At 37.9% G+C, this 22,636-nt stretch overlaps 2 protein-coding genes across 2 annotated transcripts in view; one reads left to right on the top strand and one right to left on the bottom strand.

Moving 5' to 3' along the window:
* The window catches only part of PSMA1 (proteasome 20S subunit alpha 1), a 376,247-nt gene that overhangs the window by 290,312 nt on the left and 63,299 nt on the right, over positions 1-22,636 (top strand). The window lies entirely within an intron of this gene.
* Positions 1-22,636, bottom strand: part of PDE3B (phosphodiesterase 3B) — a 72,035-nt gene that overhangs the window by 2,215 nt on the left and 47,184 nt on the right. The window contains exons 5-16 of the mRNA XM_083477004.1: positions 20,255-20,503; positions 19,617-19,756; positions 16,197-16,303; positions 14,506-14,710; positions 13,869-13,945; positions 12,829-12,929; positions 9,789-9,926; positions 7,976-8,087; positions 5,990-6,103; positions 4,141-4,340; positions 2,862-3,065; positions 1,928-2,089 (exon numbers count right to left, since the gene is read on the bottom strand). Coding sequence (XP_083333130.1) covers positions 1,928-2,089; positions 2,862-3,065; positions 4,141-4,340; positions 5,990-6,103; positions 7,976-8,087; positions 9,789-9,926; positions 12,829-12,929; positions 13,869-13,945; positions 14,506-14,710; positions 16,197-16,303; positions 19,617-19,756; positions 20,255-20,503 — 1,809 coding nt within the window. The remainder of the gene's footprint in view (positions 1-1,927; positions 2,090-2,861; positions 3,066-4,140; positions 4,341-5,989; positions 6,104-7,975; positions 8,088-9,788; positions 9,927-12,828; positions 12,930-13,868; positions 13,946-14,505; positions 14,711-16,196; positions 16,304-19,616; positions 19,757-20,254; positions 20,504-22,636) is intronic.

Raw genomic sequence — 22,636 nt, 5'->3', positions numbered from 1 at the left:
TGTTCTAGTGTTATAGAGCATCACAAAGAACACATTATCAGCAGATATTTCCTTATGAAACTACACTGTAATCACACTTTCTAGGCAGCAGTCATGGATATATAAAGCTGATTTGTGCCATGCCCAGCATGTAAATACAATATTTAAATAAGTATTGCTACAATCTACAGCTGCCATATGCTGATGGCCAGTAATCATTGGTCATGAAAACAGACTTTTGCATGATGATACAACTGGATACAGTTGCACTTTTCCTACTAAGCTATAGTTATGCCATAGTATAGTTAGAAGCTAAGCTATGAAAGCTAGGAGCTAAATGGCACCTTAAACCTCGGTTATGGGTGCAACAATGGAAAGTCTAGGCGTGCTGTTTTATAACAATACAAAGCTGAAAATGAATGAACAGCAGCTAAAATATTATGTTCATTTTCCACATGGTTTAGTCCTTTCCCTGCCCACCCCCCTAATAATCTTAAGAGGGTCTCCAGTTTTCAAAGAGTAGGTGGAAGTGTGGAGGCAGAAAAAGGTCCTCCTTTCCTTCCATTCTGCAGTTTTAATCTGAAATCTTAGCTGGAGTACTGCACCCAGAGCTCAGAAACTGCTCTCCCTAATGAAATCCCATTGCAAAATGCACCTAAAACAATGGGAGTTTCAAACACTGCCGATAGCCCCTAGTTGGATGCGTAGTAAATCCAACTACTTAGTTCAAAAGGGCACTTAAAACAGTTTTATACACACACTTATTAACTTAAATTAAGAAAATTATCTAGGAACCAACAGTTAATCTGGGATAAAGCTGTGATAGCAGAAGTTTTCCAGAACTTTTATGAAAGATACACTGTGCAGATCTTTTTGTATAATTAAACCATTTAAACAATGTCCTGAGTGATAACAACCACTGGGTGCCCCTTGTTTGTTGTTTGACAGGTGATCAGTTATGACCAAGTGGAAGAACATGGTATTCTCCAGGTGCTATACGGAGGCACTTGCAGCAATTATTAAAAAGATTACCAAGGAAAGTGAGAAGGGTTCACAGTCCATTTTCTCTCAACAAAGATAACTCATCAATTAACTTCAGGTGCTAGAAAATTCCCAACAGCCTGATGCAGCTGCTTGGAAAGGAGGAAAGAAGGAATGTATTTTGTCTTAAAACCACCAGCATCCCACCAAACATAGTGGCCTAGTCCACATATTAATGCTAAGTCAAGTTTTGTTTCGGCAAAGTGCAATTTGTTTGAATATCTGACTATCCCAACCCAGCAGACTAGCCACAGTTTGCTTTCTGGCAGCAAACTATGATGTGAAGCTATGGGGTAGTATCCAACACTGCATACACAGTATTCCACTCATGCACTATGACTTCCCCTTCCTCTCCCCGCAAATTTCCTCCCCAACCCCCTGAATGACATTTTGAGGATACAAGTAGGGCTGCAGGGAAGAGGAGCACAAGTGGAATCCTGTTGCAATAGCAAAACAGCAGAGTTGGAAACAAAGCAATGCTGCTTATTGGCTTATGATCCAAGTCTTGTTTTCGTTCTGGTTTGGCACTATGTCTGAACTCAACAGCCTAGCTGAACCATGATTTGACTGGCCACCAACTCAGATGCTCATCAAGTAACAGAAGCACAAGGCAAGAGCAGCTGGAAAACAAACAAGGGCTTTGGAGAAACAAGCTATGGCTTGCTTGCTCATCTGTGAGATTACTTGTGGTTTGTTGGAACACCATATGGTTAGAAAAGGCCATGGTCTAGCCACTGTTTTTGACAAGTATTGAGTGACTCTTCTACCTGTCTGTGGAATTCACTGAAAGAGTATAGCATTATTAGCACATTTTCATATGCACATATCTATAGAGATAACCAAAACATATGAATAAAATTCTTTAAACTGTACAAATCTTTCAAAAATTCTGATTTCCCAGGCCTACCTGCTCATAAAATTCATTGACAATGCCCTCTGTCCATTTCAAGTGCAGATCTCTAACTTTTGCTGGACCATTGATATCTGCAAGCTTGATGCATATCTGACACACTAATAAACGGTCACTCTCATTACTCCATTCTATACCATGACTGTTTACATCATTAGCCTGTATGGAAGAAAAAACAGTTTTTAGTATTTTGGTTTACTAATGCCCACAGTCTATTTCTTTCAGACTTAGATTCAGTGGACTTGGCATTCATCATATAAGGAAGAGCATTATTTATTTTATACATTGTGCAGCACAATCAATACTATTCATGACTCCCAGTTCAATGGGTCTCCCTCTCCACTAAGTGTATGGAAAATAGCAGCTTTAGGCTGATGTTGTAGACACACTTGCCTGGGAGAATAATCTCCCTTCATGTACCTACCTGACTGCTTGATCTGCAGTTTTACAAGTGCCATATAATGTTTGTTCCATATCTATGAGGAGTTAATATTTCAGTACGGCATCCATGTTTTGGAATTTCTGGCCTACAAATACTATTGTTATAGTACTGCATGCTTGCTAAAAAAAATTATTTCAGCAAATGCATGCAAATGTAAATTCTGTTAAGCTTATCTGCATATTGTTGATAATTATTATAATTCTGTACATCACTTAAAAATATTTTTTTGACTCAGTGGTTTAAAAAAATTACCGCATTTTTCCGTGTATAAGACACCCCCATGTATAAGATGCCCCCTATTTGGGGGGACTCCAAATTAAGAAAACATCCCCCCAGCGCTACCTGTGTATAAGACGAGCCCCAATTTTAAACCTTTTTTTAATAAAAAAAACCCTATACACGAAAAAATACGGTAACTAAATATGTAAAGCTAAGTTTTAATCATTATGGTATATAGCCTGCATGCAGGCATAAACTTGGGCTACAAACCTTGGCATTAAATTCAGCAAGAAAATCAAAATGTTTCTTAAGATCTGTAGCAAGAATTGCTTCAATCACTAAAAATCGCAATCGCTTGAATTGTACATGATCAAGATTAGGCAAAAAGTTATATTCTGGCAGAGATAAGAAGAGGCTCCATGCAGAGGCAGCATGATGATTTTCCAGAACTGATCTGTCGTTGTACAGCACAGCCTGCAAAATTAATACACATCCTTTAAAGTTGACATTTCACAAAAATGTATAGACCAAATAAAACTTCTGACTCCAGAGATAATACATAGCAAAGATAATGTACAAGAAGGTCCATGTTTTACAATTAATCTGCTGGCAGATTGTTGTACCTGAAAATATTGGGAAGAACTGTGGTTGTGACATTTCCTCCAAATGTTTTTAAAATATTTAAACAGTCAAACCAAATAACCAAAGGATGGCCCTATAAATCAATTATATTTAATCAAGTATTACAAAATCAAATCCTAGCCGGGTATTTCCAAAAGCTGATATGATGAGGTTTCCTGCCTCAAGCAACAGGAGGAACAATATTACACACTTGGTAGTGTCCTAGTGCCCATTGGGGAAAATCCCATTCGAGGCAATCAAAAGCTTTCTTGAGCAAAACTATATTGTAAGGTTTATCAGTTTTATTTATGCTATGTATTACATTTACATTGGTACTTCGGGTTACATACGCCTCAGGTTACATACGCTTCAAGTTACAGACTCCGCTAACCCAGAAATAGTGCTTCAGGTTAAGAACTTTGCTTCAGGATGAGAACAGAAATTGTGCTCCGGCGGCACAGAAGCAGCAGGAGGCCCCATTAGCTAAAGTGGTGCTTCAGTTTAAGAACAGTTTCAGGTTAAGTACGGACCTCCAGAACGAATGAAGTACTTAACCCGAGGTACCACTGTATAACTTTTCTTATGTTTGAATACAATTTTCATTTATGAAGCCTGCTTGGCTATTCAGAATGGAATTTCCTATTACAATGTTTAACTTTTTTGCTATTACATCCAGCTATGTTTTAAAATCTTGATATAAAAGTGCAGTAAGACTATATAATTGGAACACTGATGAGGTATATGTGTATTACTATTAATCTTGTTTGTTCTGATGTGTTTGGGAATATATGATTTTGCATGATTTCCTTTAGCACAGTACCCATATATCAAACACATTTAAAAGTCAGCAAATATTAATGCACGTGTCTGCTAAATTTCAGGAATTGAATTGAATACCAGAAACTTTCCAGAAGACAAAACATCCTACCTGAGGAGCATTTGTAGCTACCAGAAAAGCATTTGTACGGCCAGGATGATCATAATCATGCATAGCTGCTGCAATATAAAGAGCCATTAATTCTAAGGCTGGAATATTTGAGGCTAAACATCCATAATTTTCATCAAGCATAGCACAACTCCTGGAGGAAATAAAGGCAACTCGGTCAGCTGAAATATCATCTTCTGTATCTGGGGGGAAAAACAGACATGAACTTACATTTTTAGAATATTCAGCGATAGCATCTTCATAAATATTTATGTTAAACCCATCAATGAACAGATTTCACAGTGCTGAGTTTAAATTTTAAAATATAATCTTTAAAAAGGTAAAAAAACCAGAAAGTTGGTAATGACTATTCTTCAAGAGAAAGAAATCACGTGTTATGTATTTCTGGATTTTGAAGTGAAGTCTACCACTCAACAGTCAGAGAAATCATATTTAAAGAGGACAAATTGTAATGAATATTTATATATGTCAACAAAAATTGTATTGTACAGTTGTCATTTAAAATGTGTTAAAACGCCTAGTGAACAAAATCAGATGAGGATATTATAAGCAGGGTGTGGCAAATGCCTAATTCACGCATATCATTCACTATTAACTATCTTAACTTCAGGCGTACATTTCCAAAAATGAAATGGTATTTCTCTGAACAATTTTTAAAAAATGTTATTTCCAAAAATCATTTTCTCTGTTTATATATGTGTGTGCATGGGTAGCAGAAGAGAGAGTCGGGCTTCAGGAAGGTTTGAGCCTGCTTTTCCCCACATTGAATGCACTATCACTTCTATATTTAGCTGGTAAGGCACTTTTTTTGGTAGCAAGAGATATTTAAAAACAATATGGAAAAAGCAAACACACCCTCCTTGAAAGGAAAAGGAAAATAGAATCTGTTCCCCACCTTCCACCTCATGGTAGAAGCCCAGCAGAACTTTAGATTTGGTGGTTCCCCAACCCTGGTTTTCTTCTGCTTTATCAGTTTGGTTTGTGCTGTACTACATTAATGATATTAATAAATAAAATACTTCTCAATTCTACTGCACAAAAAGAATGACTGTTCACTTTCTGTTCAATGTTAGTGAAATCTGTACAAATTTCAAGCAGGTACAATGAAGATTCAAGCTGTATTTCTTGCATCTGAATGATCCCATGTAATTGCGATGCATCAGAAATACATACTTCCTTCTAAGACACACATGCGATTCAAGTCCCCCCCCCAAAGATATTATGATGCTTTTATTATACAAAGAACACATAATTTTAAAAAATATTGCCTTACTATCACTATCTCTTATCTCTATTGTGTAAAACTAAGGCTAAACAATTTCCTTTAAGTCATACTGGGTTAAACTTAACAGAACATTTTAAGATGAGTATATATTAATTAAAGTAAGACCTTGAATGTTCAGGACTATTTCATTTTTACATTGGAATAATTAGGAAAAGCTCTAATTAAGTTAAATAGTTTAGCCTTAGGTATTTTTAGTCTGAGATGTTTCATTTCTTAATTAAATAAAGAAATATTAGCCTAATGTATTTTAGTTGCTAGAAACATGCTGACCACTGCAGGAAGATATAGGTCTCATTCTGGATAAGAGATCTAAGTGAAACAGTTTCCTTGGCTAGGAAGCAAAGCATGTCAGCAATTATTCAATCAATTATCCTAAAACCAGACACACAGTGCTTGTAAATGACATAGACTGTTAGTTCTATCTTTCAACCATGAAATCTACAAGTAATAAGAGAAAAAAAATAGGAGACATTTCCTCCACTTCAAATATATTCATTTTATATTATGGGGGGGGGGGGGTCTCTGTGGAAGACCAAAGTCACATACCAATGTCTGCTCCAGTTATAGAATCACTATATAGTTGCTGAAATCCAGGAATTGGTCTTGTTGTAAGATACCAAACAGCGTGAAGAACATCTGTTGCATGTATTCGATTGTGATCTAAAATAATATTTTTTTAATTAAATCCAAATGTTATCATAATATAAACTAAACATACCATCTGTAACCTGCTAGCAGTGAAGCACTTGGAACACAGGATGGAAGAGGGAAAAAATGCCTTAGGAATTTAGAGTTAACAGCTTCTGTAGATTAAAGGCGATCGCAAATTTGAGCCCCATATAATAATTGTGCTAGGGATTTAGCTTTAAACATTTTAAGTGTTGATGGTATGTGATTGCCACCTTTCGTATGGAAAAAGCATGTCAGAATCTTGGCACTCTGATATGCTTTTTCCTTTGCATATTTCTGATGTGCTCCCCATGACCCTGTTGACTGAAAAATAAGGCCAAGGTATTTAAAGACTTTTAACTTGTTCGATCAACTGATTATCCATATAGCGTCTCTGGGCCCTATAGTTTCTTGAAAGCACTATGACTTTAGCTTTCTTGTAATTCACAGCCAGCTGTTCTCTGAAAGTTCATACACTTCCTTACTGGTGGGGTAAAAAATCTGGCCCTTTGACAGCATTGCCTGCACACAGGATTTCTTCCTTTTACATAGGGCTTTCAGACATCCTCCCCACCCCCCACCCCATTTGAGGCAACTGGGACTTCAAATCGCCAGATGATTGACAGATTGATGGCCCCATGCACCCTCCCCCAGGGGAGATAAGGATCTGGCCTACTGGCCAGAAAGGTCCCCCACCCTCTAATGACAGTACAGAGGGGAGGGGAGTGACAAATGTGTCAACGTTCTAAAGGTACTCAAACCCCACAATTATGTACCAAAAAAAAGCTCAGCATGGGGTGTATTAGCTGCTACAAATAAGCTATTTGAGCTATTTCTCAAAGTATCTTCCACGCAAGTTTTTCAAGAATATTTCAACAATGTTGCAGACAAGCATAATGGCATGGTAGAGTAAAGGAAGGGTTAAAGAAGAAGGTAGGAGTTGTTTCAAAATTAAAGTTTGTCTGCAATAAGAGAAATAGATATGTGAATGCTTTAGGTGGCTGTTGATAATTCTGTCAGAAATCACCTAGCATTCTACCACCAAGAAAACTAAAATTCCTAAAATTCCTTGAATGGGAGGACAGTGTTTGAAACTCCCTTTGTTCTAGGCACATTTGCGACAGGGAATTTCATTAGGGTGAGCAGTTTTTGAGCTCTGGGCACAGTACTGTGCCTAAGATTTCAGATTAAAACTGCAGAGTGGAAGGAAAGGAGGACCTTTTTCTGCCTCCCCACTTCCTGCTACTCTCTGAAGACTATAGAAGAGACCCTCTTAAGAATATTAAGGGCGTGGGCAGGGAAAAGTCTAGACCATGTGAAAAATGAACATAATATTTTAGCTGCAGTTCATTCATTTTCAGCTTTGTATTCTTGTTATAAAAAAGCGTGCCTAAACATTCCATTGCTGCGTCCATAATGTGCCATTTAGTTCCTAGCTTTCATTATCTTAGTTTCTAACACTGTGGGAGGGGGGAGCTTATTTAGATGGGTTTGAATACTGCTGGTGTATGTGAGAAAGAATAAAGAATAAAAATTAAAAGACAGTCCAAGTTATTTAAAAGTTTCAGCATTAAACTTTCTACAAGACTGATTATTATCTCCTTGTATTTACGAAGCTAGCAAATGATTTACATGCATACAGTTCATTTTATCCATTTTTGTTATCACATTATTAGCAATTTAAATCTATTTATTGTTATTCTTCCATAACTTATGAAAAACATTAATAAAAGAAACCCAGCCATCATTATCATAGCATTACATTGCAGCATCAGATATTTGAAAATAGGACTAACATGATAAACTACGCAGTGTGGCTTAAAGAAAAAAATAATAATCCTAATGTTGTAAGGTATTACTTACAGGGAATGTCTCGATAACCATTTTCTAGTGCCTGAAAGTAGTTCATGAATTGCCGAGTTGGAATTTTGAAAATTTCAAATAAACCAGTGTCTTGAAACAATGTGAATGCAACCTGAACACAGAATATAATTATTTTTATTGTAAGGAAAGTTAATGTACAATTATTTATGCTTCCTTTTTTAGGTTTTACATTTTGTCTTTTAAAACAAAACTAGAATTTTTTTAAATTAATAATTAAAAATTAGGATCAAATATATTGAATACTAAGAATGTTAGGATGGCTTATATAAATAAACAACGAAGTGGATAAAGCTGTTAGGTCTGCATCCAAAAAGCAGAAGCACTAGCAGAACAGGCTTTCTCACTCACTCTGTCCTCCAAAAACTGCTCCTGAGAGTGAAGAGCCTCTCTAGAATATGGGATGTGGTATAGGGAAAAGATCAGTGGTTCACCTTACACAAGCAGATCAAGCTATGGATATCTAAAGTTAAAACCTAATGCAATTTTACTACTAACCAATTATTGAGGTTTCCTAACCAAAGAGGTTTAGTTATTAATTAGTAAAAACCATCTAATTCCTGCTCTCTAAAAGAATTCTGTGTATAATTCACAAGAATGTGTGCTATTTATTAGGCTTACATGCAACTATTTATATTTTAAACATTGTGTTGAATCTCCTCTGGCAACTCCAACTCCATTTTCTAAGTTCCTGACTACAGTATGGCACAACATCTACATGAACATTAATAAAGTTCACTGCTAACCAGAACTGTGACTAGTAAGTACATGGTGAGGGGAGAACAGCAGAGATGAATCTGTTTGCTCTGCCATCCCCTTGTGTCATTCTGCATCCACTACATCGTTGGTAAAAGTTTGAGTGATGCAGAGTGCTTTCGATCAGCTTGAGCTGAGGGCCTAGCTATGCCCCTATCTGGACGGGCTAGCCTAACATCTGTTATCTATGCTCTGGTAACCTCTAGATTAGAGTACTACAATGCATTATAGGTGCAGCTGCCTTTGAAGACAGCTTGGAAAACTGCTGGTGGTACAGAATTTTGCTGACTTGAGTAAGATGGTCTGAACAAATAGCACCAATTCTGGCACTACCTCAAAGATTGTCTGACTCCAGGTGAACCAACCCACACCCTGCATTCTTCACCCAAGGCCCTCCGATGTTCCATCTCTGAAGAAAGTGGGGGGCAGGGACACAACATGAGAATGGGCCTTCTCAGTGGTGCCACCCCGGTTTTGGAATGCTTTCCCCAGAGAGGCATGCCTGACACCTTCAGTGTCTGTTTTTAGTTGCTAGGTAAAAGCATCTTTATTTGCCCAGGCCTATGGAATTTAATTCTCTGCATATTTTCGTGGGGTTTTATTATTGTTTTACACCTATTTTTTAATCTTTGTTTTTGTATGTTGCTGTGATGTAATTTTTTGAAAAAGGTGACAAACAATCAATCTTCACAAGTATAGGAAGCTGAATGTTTACTATACACAGTTCCAGAATGCTCTCTACTTTCCTTTTTAATCAAGACTTAAAAGTAGGGTCACTGCCTTTTAAAATACAGGACAGGTTGAGCTAAATAAAGGACAGGTTGGGGTGGGGATGGGGGGCACACACACTCTTATGGCACCACATCCTTCCTCCCCACTTTGGGATATTCCAAAGTTCTCTAAATGCAAAACAACATTTCCTACATTTAACATTTATCCACATGTAAGCTTAGAAAAATAGCATAATTCTATAACAGCACACACACAGCCTAGAAGGTGTTCATGTGTAACAAATGACATATATCTAGGAACAACCAACCTGACTAAGGATTCTTCCAGATTTGTCTCCCATTTTTTCAACAAGATCAAATATCTGGAAATTCCAGTTGTTCATCTTCTCCATTAATGAATCATGGTCTTCTGTTAGAATCAGTTCTAATGAAGGAGCTGTCTCCATCTGTATAAGAAAAGTATAACATATAAAAATACTAATTTATTATATGCATTTAGTTTTATATTTAAATAAGTCCACAATCTTCTGAGGCTAGTTAATGTAATCACTTTGCATATGATTGGACATTGCTAAACTTGATCAAACTAGGTAAGATAGTGTTTACAAAATAGGATTTATTTAGCAACATGTACCATATTTTTCGCTCTATAACACGCACCTGACCATAACACGCACATCGTTTTTAGAAGAGGAAAACAAGGGAAAAAACATTCTGAATGAAACAGTGGATGTATCATTTTTGTGCTTCATGCTGTGGCCACAGACATGTGATCTGATGGTGAATTTGGGGTGACCCAATGCAAAAATCCTGAGAATTCCTGTGGATCCATGCTTTGTAACCACGTTTTTGCACCACTGCAGCCCCAGGAAACAGTGGGTGCGTGATTTTTCTGGTGCAGGCTGTAGCCATGGACATGCTATGTGATCTGATGGTGAATTTGGGGTGACCCAATGCAAAGATCCTGAGAATCCCTGTGGATCCATGCTTTGTAACCACATTTTAAGTGGGGAGCGAAGGAAAAACAAAGAAGGGACATGAGAGGGGTGTGCAGAAAAGCAGCTGGCTAAGAATGCAGGAGAGGGATTTAATGGGAGGGAGGAAAGAAAGGCAAAAGTTTCTCCCCACCCAAGCCAGCCATCTATCTCTCCCTCTCTCTCCCTCCCCCCCAGCAGCACCGGAGCACAGAGAGGAAGGAACGACACTCTGCTTTCCCCTCTGCTTGCCTGGAGGGGAGGGGCTTTCCCTGCTCTTTGTTCCGTTTCAGCAAACACAGCAACGAAACCGAGGAGGGTGGGCAGTAAGACCCTGAGGCAGAATGCAGGAAAGCAGCCGCTTCCTCTTTTCAGGTTTCCCTTCTCCGTGAAGCGCGATTTGATTTTTGCCTGATTTTTCGGCTCCAGGGACCACACATTCGCTCAATAACACGCACAGACATTTCCCCTTCCTTTTTAGGAGAAAAAATCTGTGTGTTATAGAGGGGAAAATACGGTATATCCTACCTATCTTCCATCATCCAAGGGAGCATACATGTGGTGCCCATATGAACAACCATCCAGGCACTGACCAAATCCAGACCGGCCTAGATTCAGCAAGGTGGTTGCCTCCTGATACTCTGGGACAAATTTATGTAATCTGAAGCACTGGGTTTTTAAAAACCACAGAATGATTACTTGCTGTGCAGGAGCAACTGCCCAAGATCTCTGGCTCAAAAAAACATTTAAAGTCACATCAGAATAATGAACATGAGCCAAATCTGTGGTATCTAAAATAATTTCAGGAATTGCTCTATTATCATAATGCATAAAACTCTGTTAGCCTTACTTTCCCAGCAGAATCCCTAAAATATTCGCTAGTCTGCCCCATTCATTCAAGCAGCTATTCTGACTGCCAAACTGGGCTTTGAGGAGACTTTAGCACAGCACAATACTGTAGTAACTCTTGAGTACTATTTGGCAGCTAACATCTACTCTTGGCTGTTCAAGAACCTGTGGATCTAGTACTTTATATTTTTATTTGGCTTCTCTCTTGTTTCCTTTTCTGTACCCTCATGCTCATATCCATGATGCAAACACCACTGCCAAATGAGACTAACTGTCCAACAGAGATCTTTGCCTATGTTAGCAATGCTAGGGCAAAGACTAAAACGTTACAAGAACTAGTACTTCTTTGCAGATACTGATATTTGTGTAAAACAACATCATTAATGATTTTATGGGAAGATAGCTATCATATACTTAAAAGGAAATTGTACTTCTTGATCATGTTGACTTCTGGTATGAGTGTATCTCTATTTCCACTCGCCTCTGCTTAAACTGGAAGGTGAGATGGATGTGGAGCTAAGTCTTCCCTTTTCACTTGCTACACACAATCCTCCCTAATGGGCACAGGTTAGGAAGGGGGGGGGACTGTACCACAGCAGGCCCAATAGGAACCTCATGAACACAGCTGTCTTCCTGTCACCATCCTGGGTTTCTGCTGGAGCAGAACTGTGGAGAAGGGCCCAAAAAGAAGTATTTGCTCCATCAACAAAACATAAGCAGATAATATACTATTGCTGTAGAAAAGTGCCTATACGGGGCATCAATGATATAATATGTGTAGAGTTTGGAAGAGCTCAGAGATCTAACAATAATTGTTGATGATATGAGGAGGAGGAGGAGAGGAAGAGAAAGAGGAAGAGGAAGAGGAAGAGGAAGAGGAAGAGGAAGAGGAAGAAGAAGAAGAAGAAGATTTTATACCCCCCTACCCCCCCTAATGGGACTCAAGTCAGCTTACATATGAAAACAAGAATACTTAAAACATAGAAAAATCAATCATTAAATTATAATTAAACACTGGTAGAATTAACACTATACATAATCATAGAATTGTAGAGTTGAAAGGGACCACACGGGTAATCTAGTCCAACCCCTTACAGTCCAGGAATCTCAACATGCAGTCCCCCATCCAATGTGAAACCATACTGGACCCTGATTAGCAGTTTTATTGCTGCATAAAATATGTTTAAAACAAACCAAGAATTATAATAAAAACAGCAGGTCTCAACCATGATTTTGGTTGTGCCTGGTGATCACTTGGAGAAGTCATATTTCCACATGTTGGATATTGGAATGTAGAAAATAAAAAGCTACTTTATGTTCTGAATCCTATATTTATCATGCTCTTAACCCATGTTTTTACGGAGTTTTCACATTTTGAAAGTTAAATCTAGACCTGTTCAGAATATTGTATGTGAAGCATTGATGTTATAAAACAAATTAAATATAGCATGTTGCAATAAAATAGTACGTCTCTATTAAAAACATGAATTGCATCACTACAGTATGACTGCAATGATATGCTTACATTAGTTTGATCCATTTGATGACTGTGATTTTCAGTATCATCCTGCTTTTTCTCTATAAGGTGAGCAGAGTCTTTTGAAATATAATTATTTGCATCTTCACCTTAAGAAATGTAAATAATACAGTGAGTTTAACGTAAGTAAATTTAACAACAAAAAATCATAATGCTTTATTTGAATTTTTTATGGGAAGCAGCTCATACATGGGATCAAATGATTTTTTTTTTATTGCTCTTATTAAGTCTCAACCACAGTTTAAAGACCAGGTTCATCAGTTCCTCCCTGAACTCCCAGTTATAGTAGCTATTCCATTAGCCTATAGGAGAGAGCGAGAGAGCCGCTCTATGTGCTCTGCTGAAAGACCGGCAACTTTAGGCTCCTGCATGCCTTGGAATACTTCCATGCCAGCTTTTCAATACAAATATTCTATAGCTAAGTTTGCTTTTCTCTTCATCCTTCCCAATGCCACTCCCTTTAGTTTCATGCTTTTAGATTGTAAGCATCCTACAAGCACTTGGATTGCCATTCTTTTTTTAAAAAAAATTATTAATTATATCATAACAATATATAGCAAACACCATTACACGTCAAACATCCTTGCTTCTGATACAAGAAAACAAGTGAAAGAAAAAAGGAAAAAAGGATATGACAAATGAAAATGGGAGAGGGACAACATAACAAAAACTCTGTAATACCATGAATAAATCAAAAGGAAAAATATAATCATTTACTTTGTCATTCCAGAAATGTGAAAATAATGACATTTGAAAGTTGCTCTGGGAACTTCTTTTGGCTAAAGAGCAAGATAAAAATGCTTTGAAGAACTACATAAAATAGTTGTCTTACTTCAGACATGTATAGCTGTATTTTTAAAATTATGGCTAAAGTTGTGGCCAAACAGGTAAGAATATTTGCACACAATTTTCATATCTGATTGAAGTCAAGTTCACTATTTCAACAGATCTGGAATATTTACTCTTATTACAAGTTCATTGGGGGGGGGATGAAACAAAGACTATATAGTTGTAATTCATAATCCCACCTGATTTTTGACTCTGATGTTCTGTAGCAGATTCAGATAACGAGGCTGCAACAGACTTGAATATCTGTCGTCCACAACTTAAGAAAAATAAAACAGTTATTTCTAATTTCTATTAACTATTTTTGAATACTTTTCTTAAGTCTTAAGAAACATCCATTAAACCACTGATAGAATATCACCGAAGCAGCTTTTATACAGTGTTCACAATCATACTATTTTAGCTGTATCCAAGAAGAAGGCTTAGAGGTCCAAGACTCTTTTCTACTATTTTTTTCTTCAAGTGTCAGTGTCCCACAAAGATTCACAGATGTAGGTACAAATGTCTACAAAACAGGAAGTTTCATAAACAGCAGTCATGCAATCTTTTCTCTTACAGCTGGCTGCTAATATACAGATCATCATGGTGGAATGATTATTTAAGCAGGAGGAAAAACAGCCCCAAAATGCAAAATATTGAGAGTGGTGAGAGAACAACTCAAGTATTGAGATAAAAGAGTACTTAAGAAGCAATTAGGAAATAATGACCCTTCTCAGTCTTCTACCAAAGAAATATCCAAGACAGACTATGATAAGAAATTTTATTCTGATGTTGGTATTCACACACATGAATCACTGATTAATAAAAAGAGAGCATTACCTACTACATGTATAATGTGAAGATGTTCTAAGTTGTTGCTGATAATCTGAAGGACTAACTGTGCATCCCACAGATTTATGCATATTAACAGTTGACTTAGTAAGGAAATCAGCAGTATCAGGAAATTCTACAGGTGACCGGTGGTACACACTTGACAGAAATCCATTACTTGATGAGGCCACAGGACTTAGATTTGGAGAAGTTCCTAAAGGAAACAGAGGGATAAAATGTTGGAAGTCGTAAATATATCTTAAAGTACAACTTATGCATATTTAAGAACAGTACCTTAAATTTTCCAGAAAATAAAAGATGACTGACAAAAATGAAAATGTATCTTATCTCATAGCTCTTGCAGATAACAGAATCACACATACACTGGAAGTAATATGCTGCAGAATTGGCTATTGCTTAACCAAAAAACTCTTCTTATAGGGGTGAAGCAGATGTCTATGAGAAGCAGAAATGCAGGATACGTTTCCTACTTCTAATCACCAGCAACTGGTATTCAAAGCCTTATCCTCCATGAATCAGATTACCGTAATTCACCTTTAAAGCTGTCCAAGCTGGTGGCCATCACATCTTGCGGTAAAAAAGTTTGTAGCTGAATTGTGCACTGTGTAAAATAGCATGTATTTAGTCTGCACTGCATCTTCCAACATTCATTCAATAACCTCTGGTTCTAGCACAGTAAGAGAGAAAACTTACACCAGGCATAATTTATACACCTCTATCATGTCTTCTCTTACTAGCCTTTTTGCTAAACTAAAAATGCACAAACACTGCAACCTTTTTTCTTAGATGGATTGCTCCAGTTCCTTGATAATTTTGATTGCAGTTTTCTGCACCTTTTCCAGCTCTACAATATAATTTTCGAGGTGTGGTAACCAGAACGGTAAGCAGCATTTCAACCTTGGCTGCTATATAGATTTGTAGTTGCTTGCTACACAATGCGGGTCAACCCTACTCCAGCCTGGTATGCACTTGGTAACATAGTTTTCTGGATAACTGTCATTATTTGTAATATGCAGGACAGATATTATACAAGTGAGACCTTCAACAAAATGTTGCAGTGTGAAGTCTTCTTGTTCAGAGTTCCAGCCAATCGGCCATGCCCTTTTCTCTAGTACTCCATTCCACTCCCCCCTCTCATCCAATGTTCTGCCCTCTCACCTTCCCAACACAATCAGCATTCCATGTTGACTGCTAATTCCTAACTTTGCTATTGTGGGGGCTGTTTTCCCATTTACAGGGTTGTTTTTTTCATACTTCTGCAAACCTTTACCAAGCATGCTGATACCTCCCTCTTGTTCATGAGCAGTGACATTTTGGCTACACAAGAATGGACACTTGGATAATTTTATCTAATGATATTTATTTATTAAATTTCTATACCACTCTTCATCCGATGATCACAAGGTGGTTTATAATATTATGAGTTTGCTATTAGTATAGATGATGATATCCAGTGTCTCCAATTCATTTGTAAAACATGCAATATCAAATATGAACAAGCAAGTAGATAGATGCTTAATGATAGAATGCTTATGAAAATCTTAACAAAATGAAATAATCTTATGTGAGATATATAGTGCTGTTATTTTTAAAAAATCATATTGCTCCAGAGACACTTCCACAAATTATCTATCATAAAATATAAATAATTATAAAGTAGTAATACGCTTTTATCCTACCAGCTCGTCTGAAGCCTGTATTATGAGTCAGGGTCACTGAAGATGATCTTTGTTTTGGTATTGTCAACAGGTTCATGTTGAAAGGCCCATTTGGACAAGAACCTTGGCTAATTCAAAACAGAAAAAAGTATTATTATACTCAATAAAAGGTAGGTACACATGTTTTAATCTTCTAATTAAAATGTAAACAATCAAAGCAAAATTATGAGTTAAATGCACCCTGTGCACAAGAATCTCTAGATGCAAGTACATAATCAACAGCTATAATAAAGAGCACTTAAAATTAGGAGGAAGCCTTCAAAAAATTAGTAATCTTAACTTGCATAAGCCTTCTTTAAAAACATAGTTAAAATTTTGAACAGAAAGATTGCCAAGTATCTAAAGATGGCAATAACATAAACCTGAATTGTCATCCAGCTCTCCAGAGTTACCAGGAGTCATACTCTGCTCACAGGATGCTCCAACTAGAATAAAATTTTATCTAAAGAATTTAACATGAGCAACACCAGAACTTAATGCCACTTTTAGCAGGTCATTCCAGAAAAATGTGAAATATGACATTAACGTATTTGTATCAGCTTTCTCCTGCTAAAGAAGATTCTTTTAATCGGCAGTAGCACTCTTTCAGAAAAGAAATGGGCAGAACAGTCCAAACACCTGATCTACTGTTTTGGAAGGAGTTTAGATGGAGCAGAAATGTCATGGAGAGTACTCAGTGGAAACCACCAAGATGGAACACTTTGGGGACAGGGCTGGCACAGGATCTACTGGATCCTGAGTCAGCCCTGCTACCTACATGATGGCAACAGGCCTAATCCAGTAAAAGGCTATTTTTCCCCTCCCGTTTCAACCCTGCACCTTCCTCCCTGGGCAATGCTAGCAGTGCTGCTGTGGATGTGGCGCTGGCTGTGGCACTCCATCAAGCCCCTCCAGTGGCAACCAGGGTTTAGAACTACAGTCTAAATTGTTCTTTCAGTTGAAAAATCTTGTGAATAGGTCATTCCATTGCATATTTAGCAAGATCTTGATCAATGTTATTGGTGCTTTATTCAAATGTAACGCTACATGGCATTAAGGAAATACTCTTTTAAGTTCTATGCTCAGTACTTTTCACCTTTGATAACTGACTATAAACTGACACTTATGTTGCTAAAGCATGCCATCTGCTGTTTGAAAGCTTGAAGATACATACACAGCACAATATTTAATATACATGATGTCTAATCCAGGAAGCATTCAGAGCCTGCTATTTTATTTTCTGGGTAGAGAAAGCAATTTTTAAATACATTTTGCATAAACCTCAAACAGCAATTTCCTTCCCTTAATTTTTTTTATTTATAAAAAATATTTACATACCATCCCTCATATAAAATACCAGGGTGGTGTAGAACAAAATTTGTAAGTGCAAAAAGCAAAAAACAAAACAAAACAAAAAACCATAAAAATAATACAGAATGATCATAGAAATTATTGGTTCTTCTTTAAAAAGCTTAAACCACTGAGCAGGCCTGCCAACATATTTTTTATGGTATCTGTATCTTAACTAGATCTACTGGTTAGCCCCCTGATCATCAACCTGTAAAATGATAAAAAAGGTAACATGTTGTGAAAAATCTTGCTGTGAAGTGTGATGGTCTAAGTTTACTTAGGATAAAAAATATTTATACTATCCATTACTTGTTTACAATGAGTCATATGTTGTCTCTTATGTAACTGGAAGATTTAAAACTGGTTTAATTTTTTTTATTACTGTCACTATATAATATGCAGAGTATGACACTGAGGGACATGTGCCCTAAAATGAACAAATGGGCCTTGGAGACTAGAACATCTTATGTTCTGGGGACAACATCAAGTTCTAGCAATGGAGAAGAAAAAACCCAGAAATAAATGACAGCTTTAATTTCTTCCTAAGATCTGTCAAAAATCTGTCCTAACTGGTAGGACAAACATGGCACAGTCCCTCAGCATTTCAACATCTTCTCTCCCAAGGACAAAACAGTGGGAATACAGCATTTCTCTACGAAAGGTCTTTCAGGCAGCTGTCTTTCTAACAGAGTAGAGTAATGGAGCTGGAGTGCATGTAGCTATGATCTCTTACTGCTGCCTACTTACTTGAAGTAGCCAGCCTTGTTTCTTCTTTCCTGAATCTGTTGAGTCCCTGAATCTGCCATCATTTCCCAAACTCTCTTCCAGGACTACCATCTCTGAAACAGCAGTTGTCCCATCGTATAGCTACAGTCAAACCTCAGTTGTCGAACAAAATCCGTTCCGGAAGCCCTTTCAGCTTCCGAAATGTTTGACAACTGAGGTTTGGCTTTCGATTGGTTGCAGGAGCTTCCTGAACTCAAGTGGAAGCCACGTTGGACGTTCGGCTTCCGAAAAACATTCAAAAACTGGAGCATTTACTTCCGGGTTTTCGGTGTTCGGAAGCCAAAACATTCCAAAATGGAGGCGTTTGGGAGCCAAGATTTAACTGTACTATAAATTGCTACATTTTGCACAAACCAGCAGCAGCGTTGGGGAATATAGCCTATGTGCCACAGCTGACCATAGCTAGAGTCACAGGCAAGCTGCACAAATTATAAACGTAGCTACTTAAGAGTCTAGATTCTGAATGTTCTCTTTGTCTTGAGACTGGGATGAGATACCAGACAAGGTCAGTGGAACAGTCTTTAATCTTTAACTATATGATATCTCAGAAAAGTGGTGCATTTTTAGCTTTTGGGGAGGTGGGAAGACTGTTATCAAGCACTGCAGTGCTCCAAACCTCCTACTTTCTTTGCCAGTGCAAAGAAAAGAACTTCTCCTATACAGTATATTTGGTTCTCAAGGTTAAGAACAAATTACTTTCTGCTGTAATATTTGAAAAAAAGTGTACAAACTGATCTAGTTACTAACTACAATACCAAACAAGCAGAAAACCAATAAATCTGTGATGATTAATAAACATAGTTCACCTACTGCACCATAAGACTTAGAAGAGCAAAACAAAAATAGAGCAGTGTGTTATTGTCAGCCACTCCTGTTATATTACTTTCCTATGTTTCAGCCCAAGAGAGATGGATGGGTGGATCTTCTTTCACTATCTCATAAATGGTGACTATACAGAATGTTACGATATATCTTTCATCGTAATTTCCTTTAGAACCTTAAGTTCAGAATTAGTGGTTGTCATCAAATATTAACTGCATATCCAAGTGCCATACTTCAAATATCCTGGATGAACGAAGCTATACAAGCATACTTTATTAGTTTTAAACATTTGATTGCAGCACTTACGCAAAATTAATTCAATTCAAAATATTTTATCTGAAAAATATCTTGTCTGTCCTTTTTCCGATCCCAACCCAAGTTTTAATTTCAACACTTAAGAAATACCTCATAATACTATGAATTCTATAGTGGTAAAATATTTACCTTGAAGAATTATACTCATGATGCAATCTTTTGCCATTATTGCGTTCCCACCTAGAAGATGGTTCCATGGGCAGTGAGATCAAAGTTCCTGAACTCCGCCTTAACTGTGGTGTTGGTAAGCTATTTCGGCTGTTTAGCCCCTGTTGAACAAGTTGATAAAGTTTACATTTTTCTGATAAAACAGCTCTCTTCCACACTTCCATGGTAATATACACTTTTACTAAATATAAGTATTGCTCAGTTTAAATTAAGTGTATTAAGCTATATTATAACTGGCTGAACTGATTTAACTATATAGAAAAATAACAGCTGAATCCTGGATAAGTGTCTAGCTCTTTTGTACCATTTGTATTGCTACCCTATGTTTCCTAAAGAAACGGTTCGCAATAATAATAATAATAATTCTATAGTCTAATGAACTTTTGGTAGGGAAGCCTCTGACACTGATTGGCTGAGCTGGAAGGATACATAATATTGTTCAGTGTCTCAATAAATTAATTGTTTTGTAACCCAGCATCTAAAAGGAATAGAAATTTGTCAGTTTGGATAGAATTAACTATAATTCACACTAGAAGAATAGGAAAATTACCATATGGGAGAAATTGCACTTAGAGGTATTCTGATATATATATATTGACCTTATGCAGTTTACGGTCCCCTCTTTCAGATGAGTCTTCCATTTCTGGACAGGGATAAAAGCCCGGAAAGGGGGTAAACATGTTAGCCTTTGGCCTGCATGAGCCTGCAAAAGCGCTTATCAAGCTATTGATGTTTCGGAGGGAAGAAATCACATGTGGAGGAAGGACTGGATCATTCAGAAGGTCAGTCATCATGTTGCGAGTCTCATTTAGTACAGAAAAATCAACTCCGGTTCCACTGCAAGCATTCTAGAACAGAGAAACATGCTGTTAGCTATCAACAACAAAAGGCTTTTGTTATTGTAAGGTCAATTTATCAAAATATTAAAAGAAATTGAGATGTGGATTTAAGATGCACATTAAACTGAATGGATTTTTAGATACATAGATATCCACAAATAATGCTCATCTAAGTATTCTGTAATATTAAATTAATTAATACAGACCATTTGATGTAAGGTCATTTATTTACAATTTAGAAAAATAATTTCAAATTGTACCATTTATTCCTTTCTCCACACGTAGATTGAAGAAACAGTGAACTTCCTGCAGTTTCCATGCAATACATGCAGGCTTATTACTTAAAGAGTTAACAAATCTCCTGCTGTTCTTTGTTGAAATAATACCATATTTTCTGAGCAAAGTACAATATTTTATACCTGGAAAACAAGATACTTCCCTAACCCAATATACTATATGCACTGCTACTCACCATGTGAATCTTACTATTTCTTTTTTTAATTGCATTGTAATAAGCAGTACAGTTTTACACCTCCCTCTGAGACTGTGCCTGTGTAAGGCTAACTTCTCTTCCATCCTCTTCATGCCTGTCCTGGTTTTTGGGAGAGCAGCGGAGAGGAGAGCTTGTCTCAGCAGGACAGGGAGACACCTGTGCCTCTTCACCAGCCACTCTGCTTCTTGGCCTCCCTCCTCTCCTGCTTCAGCTTCTACCTCTGATTCTAGACTGCTCTCTGCCACACACTCCCTCTGCTCACTATTACCTTTTCAGCTTCCAACTCCTCCCCTTCCCAGGCTTCTCCCTCTTATCACTGATCATTGTCCCAACACCTGCGCTTTCTTCCCTGGGTGGTTCCCCAGCTGGTTCCTCCCATCATTTATCTGCATCCAACCAGTCCATGACAATGATACTTGGGTACTGTGCTAAAGGAAATCACCAGTCCTCAGGCTCTGAGTCTTCTTTCCTTGGGGGCTCCCCAGCTGGTTCTTCCCACCATTCCTCTGCATCCAACCAGTCTGTGACAGGGGGGTACTATCTCTAGCACTGAACTGTCTGTGCAGTTCTACTTGGAGTCTCTCTTTCGCCTTTTCAAACTGAGTCTTTATGTCTAGGAGGAAGAAAGAGCCCAAGCCTGATGGTTCCATAGTATCTCTCTGGTGCAAAATTGCAAAATTGCATTACAGGGGGAGAGTGAAAGAGAAAGACCAGGAGAAGGCAAGCCAAGCACAACTGCCTCTAGAAAGTCCATCAAGCCTAGAGTATAGCTTTCAGAAGTGCAGAATACAGAAGTGTTTCCTCCCTATTTCTGAAAAAGAAAGGGGAAGAAGAGAGGCAGCCCCACCACGTAGCCTTTCAAAAAGAGCCATTTTAAAGCCAGGCTCTATGCAGAAGGCAGAGTACATAGTGGTTTCACTTTCTGAAGGGAAAGGCTCAACCTTTCTAAATGCTATGACTGAGTTGGTTAGAGGGACAGAATACAGGGAGGAAACAGCTAGAATAGTAAACACAGAGTGGCTAGCTTGATTTGCATTCTTTCTCATCTCTTCTCCAACCTAATCTGCACCACAGGAGGCTAGAATAAAGTCAGAAAAACACACTCAAATCCAGCCAGCCTTCAAGATAGCAGAGCAGAGATCATCTCCTTTCCAGAATAAAGAGAAGAAAGCTACAAATAGCTATGGTAGCCAAAAGAGGTAGGGCTCCTCTTTTGTGTAAAAGATGGAACTGGGGTGCATCAGGTGTTAGGGGAGAGGTAGTATCTCTGGTAGGGGACACATTATTCCTTCTGGGATAGTTTGTCCACCTTTGGTCCCCACTCTGCACTCAGCTCTCACCTGTGGCTCCTAAAACCTGCCAGAATGCAAAAGCAGCCACACCCCGGGAAATAGCTTTGACTGGCAGCTAAACCAGGTGAGAGGAGATAATGGTTCTCAAACCCTGGGTGAGATAGGGGCTTCCCCTACATGCAAAGACAGGCTCCGGCAGATTGAGTGGACAAGACCAATAGTGGGTCCAATGGTCAAAAAGGCAGTTTCTGCATGTGCTGTAGAGGAAGAGAGGGGCAGATGAGACCCATCAACCAAGGAAGAAAGCCCTTTTAGGAACAGGAAAACTCTGGTCCTAAACCTCTGCTGCCTTGTGGG

This window comes from Podarcis liolepis (assembly GCF_965112155.1).
Source record: "Podarcis liolepis genome assembly, chromosome: 1".
Classification (NCBI taxonomy): domain Eukaryota; kingdom Metazoa; phylum Chordata; class Lepidosauria; order Squamata; family Lacertidae; genus Podarcis; species Podarcis liolepis.
This window is presented reverse-complemented; position numbering and strand designations above follow the sequence as displayed.